Raw genomic sequence first — 20,464 nt, forward strand, 5'->3', positions numbered from 1 at the left:
AAGAATGTATGTGATGATGTGGAAAGCATCTGGTATATAATAAAAAAAAAAGATTATGAGATTATGTGGAAAGTCATTTGACATATAATTAAAAAGTGTGCATGTGGTGGTATGGAAAATCAACTTACATAATTAAAGAAAGATTGTATGTGGTGGTGTGGAGAGTTATTTGACATATAATCAAAGAATTTATTCAAATTGATCCGATGAAAGGAAATTATATGTAAGAAATCGTAATTTGTATTAAATTCTATAAACGTGATATATAAGGTAAACATGGCACCACGTATATGAACAAATAAAACTGTAACGTTGACCTTTAACATTCAGACTAAAATACGGTCAACATTATTCAATTGTTCATCACATGCGCAATTTGGTACCCTTTCAGTACAAGGTCATACAAATTCAAATTTATTTGTTGATGAATGGGCAATGACATATAATAGCAATGAGGTTAGCGACACAAAACGGAGGTAACACTTAAGTTCTAGGTGTTAATAACAGTGTAATTTGCACTAGGAAGTGTTCGACATCTGAAACTGAGTGTTACAAGTTCGAATACAGTAACATTCAAAAGTGATATAATAATACCAAATAATATTGATTGTGTCCATGCGTGGGTTTAAACATTAGTCAGATGTGTCACCAAGGGGTTTACTTCACAAGTGACAAGTCTACAAGAATTTCATATACTTGAGCTGTGATTTATTCATAACGATAATTCCGGTCTGCTATACAAACTGCAGCAAACCATCTGTAGTGTGAAACCAAGCACATTTATGAACATCGTATTCACAATCTTAAGATCTGTAAAAACTGAAAAATACAGACAAATACAAATATGAATAATATCCAATAACTGTAACAACACAATTCATTTCAGAATAATGATATACAATACATATCAGCAACACATGGCTAGTTGTACGACGTGCTCAAACACGTGCATTTTTCAATGACAAGTAAATCTTGACTCAAATAACCAAAATAATATTGCTGCGATGGATACCCTCTAAAGTTATATTTACCTCATTGGCTACTAGTGAAGATTTAGGAAAATAAATACTCAAAGAGAGATGACCACAATGAAAGATGAACTTCCTACACGTCTGTACCATCGAGTGGCAATACAGGGCATGAACACATAATAGCGAGTCACATGCAAATACCGAATTAGTATTGAGTGAAAGTATCAAATACATAGACAAGGTAAATATTACTGACAATACAAATACTCAAACACAACAAAGAATCAATAAATGGCGAAACTCGAAAATCAAAAGGTGAACTATTTCCAATGCGAAATGTCAACACCAAGAAAGCGAAACCATTGTTTTTTGTCCGACTTTCCTCTCATCACAAGACATAAGTGTTCAAATTTGTCACTAGAGGGCGGTAACCACATCGAGAATTAACATTATAGTTTCCTAATCGTATCTAAACCGTCTCAATTATTATATAGTTTAATATCACGAGAATAGAAATTTTTAAATGTATCAGAATATAAATTCAGGAAAATGAAAATGAATTAATAAGCACAATGTATAATAATATATGTAACACCAGTACATGGGTATGGACTCAGGATGAAATTGTTGATATACCAACAGTCTGTGTGACACAATTTTCCTGTAGAGGGGTCCTACCAGTTCGTAATTGAGGATTGATACTACTTGCTGGCCATGCGATCCCTGTCGGTACATTTGTAATCGAATTCCCCCTTGTTTTCTTACCGCAAAATATGAACAGAATTCCTCTTCTAAAGTGATCACTCTTAAATGCGTAAATAAACGGGTTCACGCAAGAGTTAGCATAGCCAAGTAAAATACAAAACTGAAAATAGTTTGCATCATAGTCCAACGGTGCATCAAAGTTATAAGCTAAAAATACAAAGTGTATAGGCATCCAACATATATTGAAAATTACACACACAAATAGTAGTAGCTTCACCAATTTTCGGCGAGTTCTCAGCAGTGTGTACGCAGTGTTTGTATTCGATTGGTTGTCCCTGGAAATAGATTTTGCATGTGTTTTCAGATAAATCAATACCTTCGTATATGCCACTAGTATGACAAACAAAGGTATAATATACGACACCGTCAAATTTACAACTGAAACAAACTTTCTGAATGCGTCACTTGGCCAGCCGGAAATGCACTGTCCATTTTTATATGCGTACATATAAAACAGAAAACTTTCCAAGACAAATGCACAAATCCAAACAAATGTTAAAAGTACAATTGCTCTTGATTTTGTGAAATATACCTTGTGCTTTATGGCATACACAATGGCACATAGACGTTCAATAGTAACTGCAACCAAGTTAAAAACAGATGCTTTAACGCAAATCCAAGTAAGAGCCCCAGAGTAGAACAGTCTACAGTACAGCTCACCAGCAACTCCGCCTGGAATTGAAATCTTAATGGTACGGACTAGAAAAAGCAGCGATGAAATCAAGTCGGCAACAGACAAACTAACGATGAAATAATTTGTCGTTGTTCGCAGTTTCTTTATTGACAAAAAAACGATACAGACCAAACTGTTTCCGACAAGCCCTGTGATGCCAATTATAACAAGACAAATGTCGATCCACGTGATTGGTCCAGATGTGAAATATACAATTATTTTCTTCGGATTAGTGATATTCACCATGCTTCGCAAAACATTGGAACTTTCTTCTTATCTTTATATATCACGTTTCAATCTATTGAAGTTAAATAACGCCCTCTGTGAAACGCTACAAAAAGAAACAAATAGAGATACCTTAAATACCGTTTTATTTACCTACGTATTTTACTGATCGTGACAGCTCTGTCGCATGGGCAGCATGATACCCAAAAACACATCATAGCTTAATCTACATTGAATTTGAATGAACATACAGAAAGCCGGCAAATTTAAAAATAGCACCGGAAAAGAACTGGTAGCTTCGATAAGCGATAAATAGACAATAAATGTTGTTCTGCCGTTCTCCAATAATCATTTACTCTTAGATTTGATAAATTTCAAAAAGTGTATAATGATGTACGATAGGCAATTGAACACTGATTAAAGATACTAATAGTTTTTTAGTTTAGAGTTCCAATACTTTATATATGTTCATTCAGTTTTTATCGGGAAATTGTGAAAAAAATGAAATTTGCCCTTGCAATGTCACATATTTGACCAATCAATCAAGTACGCAATATTGCATGTTGCATAATAACATGTTCTTAAATAAAAAAGATAAAGAGATATGGTACATGAAATGTGTTTTGTGGACATATATTTATGCGTAGATTTTTTAACATATCTTGTCCCAGTGTTCCCGTCTTTTTACTCCATCTCATCAATGATCCCGTGTTTTGTGTATATCTACTACATGTACGCTGTATTCCATGAAAACACAACATTACAACGGCTTTACAGAGCTATGAATCTTGTGACATCCGGATTGCAAACCTTTCATAGTGATGTACGAACCCCTAAATCTAGCTGAATGTACACAATAATATCACATCATTGTTCTATCCTGTGTCTTCATCGACATAATCGTGTTAGAGAAAGTAGCATTAATTTGTATAATTGCTAGGAGTGGTATGGCACATACTGACTGAATACTACATTGTGATAGCGTCACATTTGTACAGTTCAATCTGGCTCAATACCAATTTATTATTGACGTCATTCAACTGCCTAGATTGATTCGAATGCGGATGGAATGGAATATTGCGATATTGGAATATATTTGCACAATCATATATTCTTGTGTTGTGCTTTGTAATAAGTAGTCTCCAATTATTTCTAACTACTCACTCTCTTGCACTGCTCTGTCCAGAGTTTTATCGGGCCTTTACCTCGCCCACAATCTGAGTCTCTCGACACATATCAATGCCATTGATGTAACACTTTTTTAAATTGTCTGGTTTACTTTTGATCTGGTTCCTGGGCGTATTGTCAGCAAGCAATATCAACTGACTAGGACAGATACAAACCTTTTTCAATGTCTTAAAATTCATTTTACATTTGTGTATGGAATGCATAAATTAATGAAAATTGAAGGGAGAATTTGTGGTAAATACTACGTTTCCAGGAGGTTTATAGAGATTTTATCTGTCGGAGTTGACCGTCAAGCAATACAAACAAAAGATAAATCGACTGACATTCAGAAATTACATTAACATATTTTAGAAACAATAATAACACAGTGCCATTGAGAAAAACTAATGGTATTGCACACAATATAAATATTTAATATAATAATGAACTTGTATTCTACTTGCGTTCAACAGGCAGACAAATTATATATAAAATGCCACGAGAACACCGACAGCAACATGATGCACACACACCCACGTACACCCACAAACGAAAGTAGATAATAATCTGAAGTAACGAGATGAATTACTAAAACCAAATGACAAACACCATACTTCCTGTGTTAGTTTCAATTTGCATGCAAGATATATGAGTAAATCTGTATGTAATAATTAACATGGCTTTTACCAACGCATCAATATTAAACTATTAGGTTGAGTAATAGGGTGGAATGTACGTGTTTTATTGTGTAATATAATTGCATTTATATTCTATGACATGAATGTATAGTTTTTCACAGGAATTAATTTCAAGCCAACTTTAAATAGTTATGTAACGCTTTCATTTGCACATTTTTTATTTTTTTATTTTCATCGATTATTTATTTAGCCGGATTTGTCGAACCCCCTAAATTTTGGAAGTTAATAGATTTATGATCGTAGATTAAAACATAACAAAACAAACAGCATTAATTAAAATAATTATCATTGTTTAAATCGCTTGACTCCGTAATGAGTAATGCATAGTAAGATGCATTTAGGTCGCAACGAGCTTTAAATGTCAATCGTGAAGTTATGCCGTCTCGGCTCAACAGCAGCCAACCAAAACAGGTTGTTATAAATAGGCAGGCTTTTATTCGGTTTTTCCGCGATGGTGTAATGAAGATCGCGTTCAAGCACCTGATGTTAAATATTAAAACAACATTGAAACAATAATGTAATGGTAGTCTCTCTCTGAATGATGTGGTGGTCCTGAATAGGCAGTTTGTCTTGTGCTAATTTTCGCTCAGTTAGTAAAGTGTGGGGATCGAACGGGATTGACACGACAACACCACACTGTACTTTCCTAGTTTGGTTCATTAGTTTTGCATTCTTCACGTTAATGACGGCATATATCACTGTTTTGTTCCAAGTGTATCAGCCAAATTTAGTTAACTTATTGTATTAGTACGTGTAGTCTCTGTTTTTGAACAATGGTGTACAGCTACGGGTTGGACATATCATTAAAAAAATGCCGAAGATTTATCATCACGAGTTGTATAGGCCGAAGAGCTTCTTGCAGCCAACAATTTACCCCACAGTGTTGCTTCAGCACTGAAACTATGTGATGAATCATAAATTGCAAACATATTTTTTACACGTTTTTTTTATGTCTCAGAAAATTTACTATATTTTTAGTGGGTTCATAAAAGGAGTTGTAGTCATTGAAGTCTAATGAGACCGCTGCTAAACTGCCACTGTATGCATATTATTTTACCGCCCTCTAAAAAACAGATTTACAGTGAACCAAATATATTTACATACTGTAAAAAACTTGGTAGTATGCCATTGGTTAGTGCATTTAATTTGTTTGATGCAATCATTGTGCCAACTATTTCTTATGGTAGCGATATGGGGGTACGTAAATTCGGAAATCGAGAAGGTACAGATAACACTTTGCAGATATCTACCCGATACTAAGCATTAATAGTTGTACAAACAATGTAGCGATGTTAGACGAATGTGGAAGGCTGCTATTGTGCTGTGGTTATTTCAAGCGTTGTATCTCATAATGGTTAAAATTACTGAAACCCCAAAACATGTTATATCATGCTTAAACGATTAGACAAGACCGGCAGACTTGCTTGGGAAACCCACATAAAAATCTCCTGTTCAAATATGGTTTCGGCATTGTCTGGTTTGAAAAACAAGTTGGAGAATTTCACAATCATCCAGGCTGTGTACCTTTGGAAAAATCAAAGTAGTATTATAAACTGGGAGATTTATTGGTAAGCAATTATAGACTAAAATATATACTGCCGAGTATTTGCTGTTTTTGGCCATAAACATAATGTTGAGTTAGGCAGACACACAACAATACATTTCACTTTGTTTTTATATGTCCATTTTATAATGATCTAATAATCCTATGCAATTATGCAAATACTGACAGTCTGGGCTTACTTCGTCGCTACGCAAACTGCCACACCATATATCAAATAGCTCTATATCTTTTAAAAGTTTTCAAGCGACGAGACGAATATGAATTCAGCTTAACTTAGTACCATATGTTTACATGGATGTTGTATTGTGTTTAAAACGTGCTGTGCACTTTTCTACTCCTTACATTTTGTACGATAGGCTGAGGCCCTGTACAGAAATAAAATTACATAATACAAAATTGACTATTACTAAAATGAATAATTGTAGACAGATTTCGACGTAAAATCGTGTCACTTTTATGTGCGCTAACATCTGCGAAGAGCGAAAAAACTCGTAAGTAGCCTTCTACCTTAAATTACTAAGTCAATAATGCTAAGATAAGTACAGTCTTGTCTTTTTTGTGTACAACATTTTGCCGTAGTGGATCAATGGTGTGGATGCGTATGTCTGGAGGTGGAGAATGGCTCAGGACCCTTTCTCTAAAATGGTAAAATAATTCAAAGATGTTATGTGAAATATCTTACCAACGTAACACAAAATAAATCAATTGAATTTAAAGCCGATAATATGAAAATGTCTGTAAAAGAGCTCAAATACACTTTTTGAATATTATAAAATTCACACATTTCACATCAAAAATATAATTGTTGTTTTCGAACCCCTATTCAAAAGTGCTGGCTACGGGCCTGTAACTACGCAATTTGACCCTAGATTTGTCGAGTTATTTTAGTTGTAATTTCTATTTTAACTTTTGTTTGAAACATAACATATGCCTTTTTAACACTATCACGGTGTGGGGATCAATGGGAAAGTTATAAAACCTGTACGTTACCAGAATGTATATAAGGACACGACTGATCCTGCTGATATGTTTTCATTGGAGTATGTATTTTGGGTAGGCAGTATTAGATTGTATGTTATCGGTGGTATGTAGTCATTCCTAGAGTTGGTATCACTCGTGTTGGTTGTTTCTCCGGCGAATCCCGTAAAGTAACTTGCTCTGCATATAGGTTCGCCAGTAGAACCCACCACACTAATCGTTGATGTTCTTACTATGTGACACAATTGATATTTATCATTCAGCGGAAATCGGTCCTAGTGTTGGGGTATTACGAGGACATGAGATGGTGTGAAATACAATACAGAAAAAAAAAGTACACGACTTTGTCTTCCCGACAACGGCAAAAACGCCAAGCCTAAAGCAATGCACCCAGCGTCCCACTACAAACATATTATAGTTTAATACTTTGAAACGATACAAGTTTGATACTATTTTCCGTGAGTATGTAAAACGTTTCTTAAGCGTTTATTAAAATGTTGAAAACAATATTTTTTGGAATGTTAATGTTATTAAGCAGTGAAATACGCATATGAGAATATATGCATATATTATATATTACACGCACATATATATATATTATACTCATTTTTACCAGATTGTGAAAATACTACTTTTAATATGTGTTAAGGCCGTTTCAAAATAGTATATGACATTTCTGTTAAAAACATTATGTAAATTGGCAAATATCCTTAAAGAAATTCAATTTGAAATACCTTCAACGCCCCTAGTCCGTTTCATTTGAAAATTTGAAATACCTCTCCTAGAAATAGTCTCTACATATTTTGATATTGAACTATCCAATTTCGATCAGATATAAGATGTTAGAAACGGCACAGCTCACCCGTAAATCTGAATGCAAAGATACAAAGATGACAGTACAGTACCTTTTCTCATATGTTGTCATAAACGCTGGGACTTTTACTGTATCTTGTCCTCACAATTGGCAGTCAATTCCAAGTAACCTACTCAAACGAGTACGATATATAGTCTGAACAATCGATCACATGGTCACTAATGCTAAAAGCTATAAACCCATTATAGTTATAACTCTGGATGACGCAAATCATCTATTAATGAGAAAGGCAGTTAATATTTTTCACTTGGCCCAGAGGGATATCGGTCTATTGTCTTCTATACTTTGTGACATTCTACTACGTGATAAATATGCATGATACACATTTGAGTTAATGAGACCGACTTGCATTAGTTGATTACTATTTTTCGAAAGAAACAATATAACATATGTGTTCCAAAAAACCTAATTAATATGTAAAATATGAAAAGTATGTACGTCGGAATTGATTAGTAACTGGTTCCCCATTTAACACCTAGGACGTAATGGTTTTCATGATTTGGGGTTTAAAAATTGCGTTTGATAAATATAGAATAAAATAAAATAAGCAACACATACCTCGACCCCAGGTATCAAGTACAAGTATCAGATACTATAGAAATAATTCAAAGCATTGATCAGGTCTTTGAGGCTTACTTTCAATAGATCGCAGCAAAGCATTATTCTAGCGGAGTAAATTATTTAGTTGTACCCTGTTGCGATTTAAAACATTCTCGTCATATGCACAATTGTGGAGAAATAAATAAAGCACCTTTTGACTTAAAATGTACAAGTTGGAAGTTTCCATCCTTTCCATGCAAACTAAACGTTATTTTTCGTAGTTGCATTGGTATGCTATGAAAGGTTCATCAAGCATTTCTTTTTAGATTTTTAACTTTACATTGGAGCTATTGGAATTACGTTTTCCCAGCTACTATTTTGAGAAGGAACTGAAAAGCGGACAGGAAAATCTACCATGAGATGGAAATAGCTGCACGTGACTTCTCAATTAAGACGTTGATTAATTCATGTGTTAATACGACTATCAAAATATGTGTGAATGAATGAATTAGATCTCAGGCTAAGCTGAAATGGCTCAAGTAGTTTCAAATGACGTGTTAGTTTTTATTATGTTTGATTGTGTATTTCTCATGGACGGATTAACCATTAAATGCATTTTCTCAAAAAATAGTGAACATGTTATTGATGTGTCTCTGAAATTATAAATATACATATGAGCACACAAATAACCCAGTTTGTCATAGAGAAAACACTATTATTATACATCTGTCACCGTAACGCCATAAGTTGTAACGTGCAGCGTGGGGTATTTTCGTCCTATCATAGAAGGAAATGCGAATTCCAAATAGGGAATTATCTAGCGCGTAAGCGTCCTCTAATAAAAAAAAAAAACATGGCTGCCATTGGGGTTTGACCGGACTCCACACAGAAGTTCGAAACATTTTGGATTTCGGTATTTCCATGATGGTATCCGTGGAAGGAAAAGATGTATAATAATAAGGTTATTACGAAGATACCTCAAAGTATGCACTCAGGCAGCAAGTGCGTCGGTCGATACTTCCGCTGTACTGTCTTCGGGCATACTTTTAGGTAACCTTGTCATAACCTCATAATATGCAGCACAAACATTCATGAAATGTTCGATTGGTGAGTTGTAATTGTTATTTTATGACAGGTACTCTTATTTAACGATTTGTTCATTTACTGGGAATACAAACATGTACAAATTAACAGGACCAAACAATATTAAATATAGTTGAAAATAAGCAGATACAATTACAATTTAATTTAAAAATACAATATGAACAAAAACATATATATTTACTATTGTTTTTTTAAACGAAACGTGGAAAAATAAAGTTGATTATGATTTATTATACTTTGTTATATTTGCATGTTGTTATGCTTACAATATCTGACGTGTCGCATTACACCTGCTAATTATAAAATGTACGACTTGGTAAGTCACGTGTGCTATCAGATTACATACCATACTATATTATATTAAGACAATCACCATTGCTGTCACTAACCATTTATTGGCGTTACGCGTTTGACTGATTATTTGCAATATTTGACGGACAAAACACTGCGTTCAGTTCAAAACAAAGCATGCAGCAATAACGCTTTGTATAAATATTTAATGTGATTTTCTTAAGTAAATGTAATACTACGTCATATATATACATACAACTGTTTTCTACTTCTTGACATTTAACAATGTATTTATTCAGTTCATATTCATCTGTAGGACTAAGCAGTAACAAGATACATGACTCATGTTAGATTGCTGAAAGATATATTAGTTTGATTGGATTTTTACGCCATGTTACTATTCTACTTAAATATACGCAGCACAATGGCCCTGTGACTAGAGATGTGAGTGATTTACTGACGTCGGATGACGTATATTTTGTTTAATACTCATAAGACGCGATGTATTGTGGTATATGTCTGTTCCGGGGAATAATATAAGTTCGTACATACGTCACACGTTTTTCATTAATGAAAATCCTAATAATTTACGTTTCGATACAATAATTTTCTTTTAATCGAATTTTATTTTTTAAATTACGAAATAACCATACGTGCAGCTAAAATGGCATCGCTTTCCTTTGTCATCAGATCTGAATTTGAGAATCCGAACTTGAAATTTATAGATTCTGCAATTATGTTGGTTATATGGTGGCATACACGACTTTTATTATTTACGGGCGCCAGACACACGGATTGAAATGCTTAATGGCATCAAAATTGAACAAATATCTAAGGTGTAAGGGTTGTAATCTATAATATACGAGTAAAAACTCTGTTACAACGGAAATCCACTTACAACGAATGGACTACGACAGTCTCTTTCACACACACCTTCTAGGCAAGGTGATAGGTTTTGTCGTCAATGTGGATCTGATGTCATAAAATGACCCGATCACTCGCAACGGTTTGGCTTATGTTCTGGGAATCTAGCAGTGTAAAATAAAAACAAAGCCATCGTTTACGGATCCTTTCTCGCCATTACACTTTCATTCGTCCTACGCTTTAGTCGGAATGTGACAGTTACGAGGGGCGTTCAATAAGTAATACCCCTGACCCATTTCCCATATCAGGACATTAATGAAACTTGGCACAGTTATTAGTCTTTCTCTACATAGGAACCAACCAGAGTTATGAATTTCTCTCATCGTTTGATGCAGCACCGCACACCGTTTTTGTAGAACACCCCAGGTTGAACTACAACCACGTCGAAACTTCAGTAATCAAGGCTGCACCATCTCGGAAACGCTTTCCTTTCAAAAACAACTTCTTGACTGGGAAGAGATGAAAGTCAGAGGGTGCAAGGTCACCACCACATTGATGCTACTACCCTGCAAATGCAGAAACCACAATTAGTTTAGGGCTGTTTTCGCAACATGACCCATAGAGATGTAACTTATTACACATGCAAAATTTCATCTAGATCAGACAACTGGAAGTGGGTCAGGGGCATTACTTATTGAACGACCCTCGTACCAGCTCTGAACTCTGAATATATTTACACTTTCAAATTCTGTGACGTTTGTCACGGTATCTGTACAAAGTTTCTCCTGACAAAACCTCCTGTCATCATGACCGTCATATTAAAAACTATAATATAATGAGACCATGAGATATATTCAAATTCAGGTTAAACTACATAACTACATACACCAATAAATTTAGCTATAACAGCAAATATAATCAATCATATTGTAATTATGTAAATCACGATAATTCCATGCATAATTACAGGCAATTGAAAAGCTTTACATAAGCTTTGGTTTGACACTTCACTGCGTTTATATTTTTAGGATACCAAGGAATTCGTTATTTTGCCAAAAAATGCCTCCAAATCACGTTTAAATCAGCTAAATATTGTAAATCACGTTCAGAAAATTTGTTGCATACGAAACCACAATCATTGTCCTTTCACAATCCTCGCATAATACTTCCGTCGCCCACACACGCCGTAACGTCATAATTCCATTAAGGTCATGTTTTTGCTCCTTTGATACCAACTGTGAAGGCCAATGACGTGTTGTATCATTAAACAGGTTTTTGTAGGTATGTTTTAGCAATGTGTGATGTCCGACTCAAAATATTATCTAAAATTGGAGCAATCAAAGTTTACCTGTTTCTTCATGTGAATAAGATACGACTATAGTAAACAGTTTAGAATGTATTACGAGATAATCGGCTCCGTCTGTTAAAGTACAGTGCCACCTATATTTTCATTGTGAGGATACACCTACATGTTTGTTTGTCATTATAATTTTAAAAATATTAAACAACCAAAATACAAAATTACTTAAAAAATTAAGATGACAATTTATAAAGCAGTTATTGAATATACGTTAATACAAATGCTGAGCCCACAATGACCAACTTAAGCTATACGAGTTGATAACTACATTTATCTACATTTTGGTCACTGTGTACAAAACTTTGCCATTTTAATATCACAAAGAGTGTTTTTAAACGTCTCATATATTTAACAATGATAATAAAACGTATCGCTCCATGGTTTAACCAGTTCCTACTTCAGATAAATCATCACCACACCTTAAACTGATATGTTGCACCCAGGAAACGGACATTTGGAAATCTTCCCCAACGTCCTCTCCGGCTTTGCAGGTGCAGGGGGTTCCCCCCACATACTTTGGTTTAGACACTGTTTACCTGGATGAGACACAGCACAGCTTCATTCTCTGGTAGTAATGGTGACTCATCTTCTCTCACACTCACCTCCACTTTGATGCTGCTACCCTGCAAATGCGCCCTCAATCCTTCTCCCCACACGAGTTCATTCTCCTTCTTTTTTCTTGCGATATTGATCGTTTCCTTTCCTATTCTACCACTGACTCCGGCTTATATTTTTCCATAGTGGTTAGGATGTAAAAAATAAAAAAGTATTCAAATGTTGACTTTAGAAATATTCTACACACATTGTGGACAGTTTTATATGACCAGGGATCATGATATATTGCAGTAATAGCAGGAGGAGGGCACAGGAAATTCGAGGGAATTAGGTTCTTGTAAGATGAACTGTTGTCATTATTACCTTTTCCAATAGGCCAATTGACTTGCTTATTACTCATATTATTTGGAGTATTAGTTATTATATTATAGACATTTATGGAGTATAATATAAAACAATAAAATAAAAATCTATACTACATCCCCAGCATTTTTTCAAAATCGTTATCTCCCCCACTTAGTGGCGTCGCTGAATTGCAGTGCTCCCTCTTGCATTTTTTTCTATAAAAAAAAACTGAACATGGTTATTCGTTTATTTTTTTATTTTAAGGAATTTACAATGCATAGCAACCACTTCGAAGAATAATTGAAAATTGATTCACCACAAATGAGAAAAGTTATAATAATAATAAAAAAAATGGGTCACACAACTTACATGGATGTCACTTCCTGTTGCAGTTTTAATTTGTTGTATACAAGGTTTGACTACCACCGGTGATTGAAGAGAGTATTGTGAATTCTAATTATTTTTTTGTATTTATTAAAATAAAATTTGGCGAATAATAGAAAATTATAAGAATGGTCCTGTTGGAATACGCGTATACAGGAGTTGTTGAGAAACAACACCCAGTAGTTGTTTATTATAACAATGAGTAAATTCCTTGAGTAAATATCTTGAGATATTCAGTAAATCTTTAAAAAAATTCAATTTATTAAGGTACTCATAAATGTTGACAAAATTGGTCATAAATCGCATTACAATGTTTATTAGTTTATTATGTCCAATCATGAGACTAATGTCCCATGGTACAATGAAATAGCATTATTTTGTATGTTACAGTTAAGCTTTTTGAGAAACGTGTCCTATTATTTCTGAAAATTACTTCTTTTAGGACAATTCCATAGAACACAATGTTGAAGAAAAATTTCTTTTTTTGCCATTTTTTTAAAACCCATTTTTTTGAATAATTCAGAACAATAAAAAGTACTCTATCATTAACAACATACAATTTTTTTCTGCCTATGTCACCAGGCTAGATTTTGAGATATTGCATATCTCTGCCATAGTAACCTATGGTAAAAGCATTAAAATAGTGCCAAAATGACGACTTTCCACTAAAATACAACCATCAATTACTTGAAAATGAGGCTGGTGACCCCCAACTTTTTTAAAGTCAATATCTTTATATTGCTTTGGAGAACAGTTTATTGCAAAATGAATAAATTCTGGTTATTTTAATTTATGAGTAGGCTTCTACCTTAATGACGAAGGTATAAACACAAACTAGATACTTCTTGCCGCTGAGGGCGTTGAATAGTAAAAACACAGTTACCGTCGTCCGTGGTTAGCATGACTTAGTGATTACTAATTCTGATCATCAGATGAAAATTTAACTATTTTATACTCACATGTTCACCCGATCCAATCCAAATATGAACAAAATGGCGGCACAGAACGGGCGCAAATGATCATGGGACTGTGCCTCTTAAGCCATTAAAATATTTAGGAGAGGGTCTGAAGAGATCAGGGGGGGGGGCTGAAATTAATTTCTGTTGCTGAGGGAGGACTTGAAATAAACTGTACTGTTCAGGGGGAGGGAGCTTGAAAGTTTGTTTAATATCAGAGGACAGAAAGAAAATCATTATCCATGTACTTAAAACAAGGTTTAATAGTATCAACAACAAACTGCAGAAACTAACAATACTTTTTTATTAAAGCAGTACACCATATCTGGTGACCTTTTTTGTGCTAAAAAATCATCAAAATCAAACATTTATGGATGGATTTTGTTTAAACTAGGTACATACGTTGAACATTATGGAACCTTGATGTACCACATTTTATTTTTACAGATTCAATTAAAATTGACCGACTGGCGACCATTTTGTTTTAATGAATGCAGTCCTAGTGCCATATCTCTACCATAATTTGACTGATTATCTTCAACTGTTATATATTCATTATAGATCATGTCATAGATATACAAATATATTTGTTTGACTATCTGATTCAAAATGGCCAAATGCCGGCAATGTTTGTGCTGAAAACTCATTCAAATCAAGCATTTCTGGCATTCTGGAACCGGATCTTGGTCGTTTATGAATGGATTTTGTTCAAACTTGGTACATACATAAGACATTATGGGTCACTGACTGGCGGCCATTTTGCTTTAATGAATGTGTTTCTAGAGCCGTATCTCTGACATGATTTGACTGATTATGATCAAATTTTATATATTCGTTTCACATCCTGTTATAGATGTATTGAAAATGGCAGACTTGTGGCCATTTTGTTTTAATTATTGCTGTTCCAGAGCAATATTTCTCAACATGGAGAAGTACTCGTTTGATGATCTGGTACAAGATGTCAGTCATTTTAATGTTAAAATATCATCATAACCAAGCATCATTTTCTGGATCCATACTTCTGACATGTTTATGTTCCAACTATTTTGCTATAAACAAAACTAAATGTATCTTAAATTTGATAACAAACGGGGACTGTGCCATGCAAGACTTGTTTTTTTTAGAGAACCATTTAGAGAACTGTATGTGGCCTATAGTCAAAGTCTTAAAATCAGTGTTGGGTAGTCTGTTATCTTGTTGCCATAGGAACAAAACATTTGTCATCCATTTTGGCAAGTCGTAATTAAATTTTGGTGAGACTGTGAGATAGCTGTGTGTGGTGGGGTGAATTTACTCGAAACATGTAAGAGGGGGAATTTAAACATTCTACATCTGGTTTGGGGGTGTACCCGAAAAAAAATTTGGAATAAAAATCCATCAGATCCCCCTAAACATTTTTAATGTAATTAGCTTTAAGAAAGCGCGATATTTGTGCTGATAAACATTATTTTCCCCACAATGCAACACACTCTTCTAATGGGAATCCTTCGATACCTTCCAAACACCTAAACAAATATATTCAAGATTGGTAGCGTCAGTCAAAGTCACAATCATTGTTTATATTAGACATATATCTTGCGCATGCGTGGAACGACGACTACCGCCCTTTAACACAAGGAAACTATTATAAACCCAGGGCCAGTATAATCGCTTAACATAGCCGTGTGCCGTAGACCGTTATACAATTTAAGTCTTTGGGGGTCTATCCAGTTTGGGATTTGACTGTTTACTATATTGTTAATTATGTCCAGTATTTGGTGTAAAATTGAAGCGATGGCTGGATAAACGAATCTTGACTGGCGAAGATGCAGCAGGAAGTATACACATTAATTGACATTCATATCCATATCCATCATTGGAAAAAATACCCACTTTTCCCTGGCCAACTTTTTATTGAGATGATTTTCTTCAAAATGAAACCAACGCCATGCAACACGATCGTTATTTTTTGTACATTGTAATTGCTTTTTTAATTTTCTTTAGTAAGTACACCGTCGGTCAATATAAAAAGCTTGCTGTGATTGGCTGTAGCTTATACGAGATTTGACCGGGGTTTATATGGACATTGGGTCAAATTCTTGTAGGCTTTCGCGATTACTAATACTCTTATATAACTGCCAGCGAATAAATAGATTAAAATAAAGTAAAAGAAAATGTATAATGAAAATAAATAATTAAAATCACAAAAACAATAAAGCCAAAACTAGGATCTTATTTTAATCAGATAGCACCCCACCTATGAATATTATTTTATCAACATAGCAGACACATCTTTCTTCTAAAAGCCAAATGATTCGTGAAATTGGAAGCTGAAAATATAAAACTAATTTTATTTTATAATAGCGGTACAAAAACAATTTTTTCACTTTATTTTTGTTTTAGAATATTTACTTTTCCCAAGAACGCACGTCCAACCCTATTGGCGTAGCGGTAAATTTTTGAGAGTGGCATTATATTACTATTTTTTTTTCAAACTTTTAAATCGATACGACAAACACTTTTCGGACAAATCCAGACAATAGCAATAGCTTTACAAATTTAAAAATTTGTACGATATTTTTTAACATTATACGTTCAGTTCGCATGGCCGTCTGTTATTATAAGCCTTTCAGTCGACAATTTACTACAATCACTCAGATCAAATTTCCAATTAAAATTACTAACTTTTCAACCACTTTTCATAACTGTGTACGTTGTTTCTAAACATTATACGTTGAGTTCGTATGACTGTCTGGTGACACATATTGGGGCTTTCACTCAACTTTTGATTACTTTTTCTTAACTTTTAACTGCGGGGTTGGTGGGAAAACCACTTAGGCCAAGTTTGCAAATATAGCTATCAACATTCCAATCGCATTTCACAAATTTGTACGTGGTTTTTCAACAGTTTGAACCACTATTTCAGTCTAAAATCAAGAATACTTTATTGAAATTTTTAAATGTTCTATTTTAAGTCAATTTTATGATTTTCTACAGAAATGTTCGTCATCAGAGTCACGAAAAACAAACATCAAAAATGAAATATGTAATTTAAAAGTGTGTGACAAAATTTAAAAAAAAAAGTTTGGATAGGCGATTCACTCAGGTGGTCCCATGCAAGTACTTGCACTCCCCATGATGCTTATAGGGCGGTGGTCGTCGCGCCGCGTTCTGTTCGGTGTGGGACTCATAGCGACGTATACAACGCGTGTATTTTATTTTACATTGTTTGTTTATATGGAATTCGAACACGCGCTACGCGACGACCACCACCATTTAACATTTAATACTAGCCGATCACATAATCACATGGAACTTCTGAATTAGAATCCATTGGTGGCAATTTAATTTTCAGAATATTTCCAAAATTGATATTGATTGCTCTTGTGTGTTTCGTTTGATGTATGACTGATCTCTACATGCTTCAGGCAATCATTCGACGATTTCATGGCATTTTCTAACTTTCCCAAAAGGAATTCCAAAAATCAAACACTTAGGTCAACTTTTCAACCAAAATGTTCGTCATCGCAGTCACGAAAAACACACATTAAATTGAAATACTAGAATTTAATTTAAAAAAAAAATCAACAACTTTGGTCAATTGTTTTAACAAATCCAGCAAATTTGCATCGCTTTACTCGTTTTATTTACTTTTTCTCACTTGTAACTGCGGTGTTCGGTAGGACAACCCTTCAGGTCAAGTTTGCAAACATATCTACCAACTTTCCAATCATTTTTAACAATGTTGTACGATGCTTTCAACAGATTAGATCTATTACATTTGTGTACAATCAAGATTTTATTGATGATAGTAAGTATAGATAATTATGACTGTGTAAGCACAGCCATCACTTGTTTTGAAAATACACACAAATACTTTTCAAAGACATCATGCATGACTGGTTTTCTTGTTGATACTACTGAGTCGTCTGGATTACGAACATTTAATTGTATTTATACGCTTTAAGAGAATGCAGCGACACGTGTAGAATACTCGAACCCTAACTGTAAGCATCGTGTTAATTCTACTGTCAATATATTAATATGCGCAGTCGCATTATATATTAAATTGGTAAAAGCTTACTTCGTAGAAGTATCACAATCTGCTCAACGCCAATATATTTAAATATGTTAAATAGATGGGTGTTGACTTTAAAAGAATGTACGTCATTGTCCACAATGTTAAGGACAAGTTGCGCTGAACAAAAATCTACAAAATGATAAGAGCATATAGTATTACAATGTCTTCTGTAAATTGCATGTTTAATACATGAAATAAACACTGAATTTAACACGATAAATATTTTGTTGACCTTTGACTATGTACAAACTAGTCTGAAAATGTTGCTACGATTTTGTTTACTGAAAATGTAAGCTAACTTAAAATACACAAAAATATGAGACGTTTAAATTTTTTATGAGAAACTAATTATCTATATTTGATATATAATTATTTTGCATAAATACAAATTCAAATAAATACATATTCATTTTCGCTAATATTATAAAAAATATGTAATATTGGTATTACTATATGTTGTCTCCCTGAAATTACGCTATGTACATAGGCATGGTGTGACCGGAGGCACAGGAAACCGTCAATCGTGTTTGCAATAGCGCCACCTACCGCAAACAAGTGACATTGCCAACCTGTATATTATTGAGGGCGGTTTAAAAGACATTCGTGTTTTTCCAGTCCGACGTAAAATACCATCTTTGTTGTCTTCAACTCAAATATCTCATATTTATACATGCGAGCTTATATTTACGGGACTAACGAGTTGCTTCCAGATGTGTTGAATGCAGCGTGTGGCGCACTGCTTCCTTGTGGCGTCACTGTATGTACCCTCAAGTGAAATGGTGCAATGTGTTCCGGTTGTATCTGCCCACTATTTTTACCGAAAATGAGTTTCAACCCGTCTCGAAACTGTTTATTCTTGAAAGAATATATTATTGGATTCATGCACGAGTTGCAGAACGCTAAGAGAATAAAGAACTGGTAGTACACAGCGAAGTGATCTAGGGGCGCTCCGAAGTTGAACGCCAGAAATAATGTTTGATTAGGAGCCCAGCAAATGAAGAACGTAACGACAACAAGAAACAGCATCTTAATTATTTTCTCCCTCGTTTTAAGAAGTGATAGCGATGGACTGTGCTCTGATTCGTGGTTCTGATGTAATAAAATCGCATGGTGTTTCAGTGAGGACAGTATCTTGACATACACGAAAATAAGAACTATAGTTGGAATGAGAAACGAAGCTAGGTACAAAAGTACTGCGATAGCTTTCCGATATTCCTCACTCGGCCACCATATCGCGCACGCATTGCCTTCCTTGTCGTAAACGAATATGTAGAAAGCGATGCTCTCCACTGCACATGCGCAAAACCATACCATTACGACCATAACGAAGCACGTTTTCTTCGTGAAAACTTTTATGTGAATGACAGGATGCACTATAGCGTAATAACGTTCTACGGTTACAGCCACGAGGTTGAAAACTGACGCTTTAAAACTTATCCACAGAAATGCACGTGAGAACACCAGACGGCAATACAGTTCTCCTGCAACTCCAGATGGCACGGGAATAGGCACAGGAAAGGGAAGAATCAATATAGATGAAATCAAGTCCGTGAATGCGAGACTAACGATGAAACAATTTGTGATAGTGCGCATGCGTTTAACACTGATGAATATCAAACACACAAGTGAGTTTCCTACCACACCCACGATAGACATAATGATTTTGCAAATTTCCACCCATGAGACGATGAAATTGGAGGACGTTGATTGCGCAATCGCCGTGGCGTTCATCTCTGCTTAGTGGGTTATTAGTCTTCTTTCGAAATTAAATATTCCTGATAGTCCAATAGTACTGGTGAAAGCAAAAGATAAGAAAAAAATATTAGTGATTATTCATTGTGTTTCTTACAATTAAAAATGTATTTTATCGAAAAACATTTATTTTAGGTAAGCGTAAAAAGATATACTCATTATATCGCTCAGAGCACTGACTAAATGATTGTCCGAAATGCATTAAACAGTAAACCGGAAGATCCGACATACATTGTACGGTAAACCGGAAGATCCGACATACATTGTACGGTAAACCGGAAGATCCGACATACATTGTACGGTAAACCGGAAGATCCGACATACATTGTACGGTAAAC

General features: G+C 34.5%; 1 protein-coding gene across 1 annotated transcript; it reads right to left on the reverse strand.

The window, feature by feature from the left end:
• Positions 1-712: 712 nt before the first annotated feature.
• Positions 713-20,105, reverse strand: LOC144352786 (galanin receptor type 1-like). Its single transcript, XM_078009649.2, has 3 exons — positions 19,193-20,105; positions 1,737-1,883; positions 713-819 (listed from the first exon to the last, which is right to left on the reverse strand). Exons 1-3 carry the CDS (start codon positions 20,103-20,105, stop codon positions 713-715), a joined length of 1,167 nt encoding a protein of 388 aa, XP_077865775.2.
• Between the last annotated feature and the right edge of the window lie 359 nt (positions 20,106-20,464).

This window comes from Saccoglossus kowalevskii, chromosome 16, assembly GCF_978046115.1.
Source record: "Saccoglossus kowalevskii chromosome 16, keSacKowa6.1, whole genome shotgun sequence".
Classification (NCBI taxonomy): domain Eukaryota; kingdom Metazoa; phylum Hemichordata; class Enteropneusta; family Harrimaniidae; genus Saccoglossus; species Saccoglossus kowalevskii.

Coding starts and splice junctions, on each gene's coding strand:
- LOC144352786 (XM_078009649.2), bottom strand. CDS start 20,105: ATGAACGCCACGGCGATTGCGCAATCAACGTCCTCCAATTTCATCGTC. Junction 1,884..19,192: donor CGGGTTGAAACTCATTTTCG/GTAAAAATAGTG, acceptor TTGTATTTTTAG/CTTATAACTTTGATGCACCG. Junction 820..1,736: donor AATTCTGTTCATATTTTGCG/GTAAGAAAACAA, acceptor TGTATTTTTCAG/TTTTTACAGATCTTAAGATT.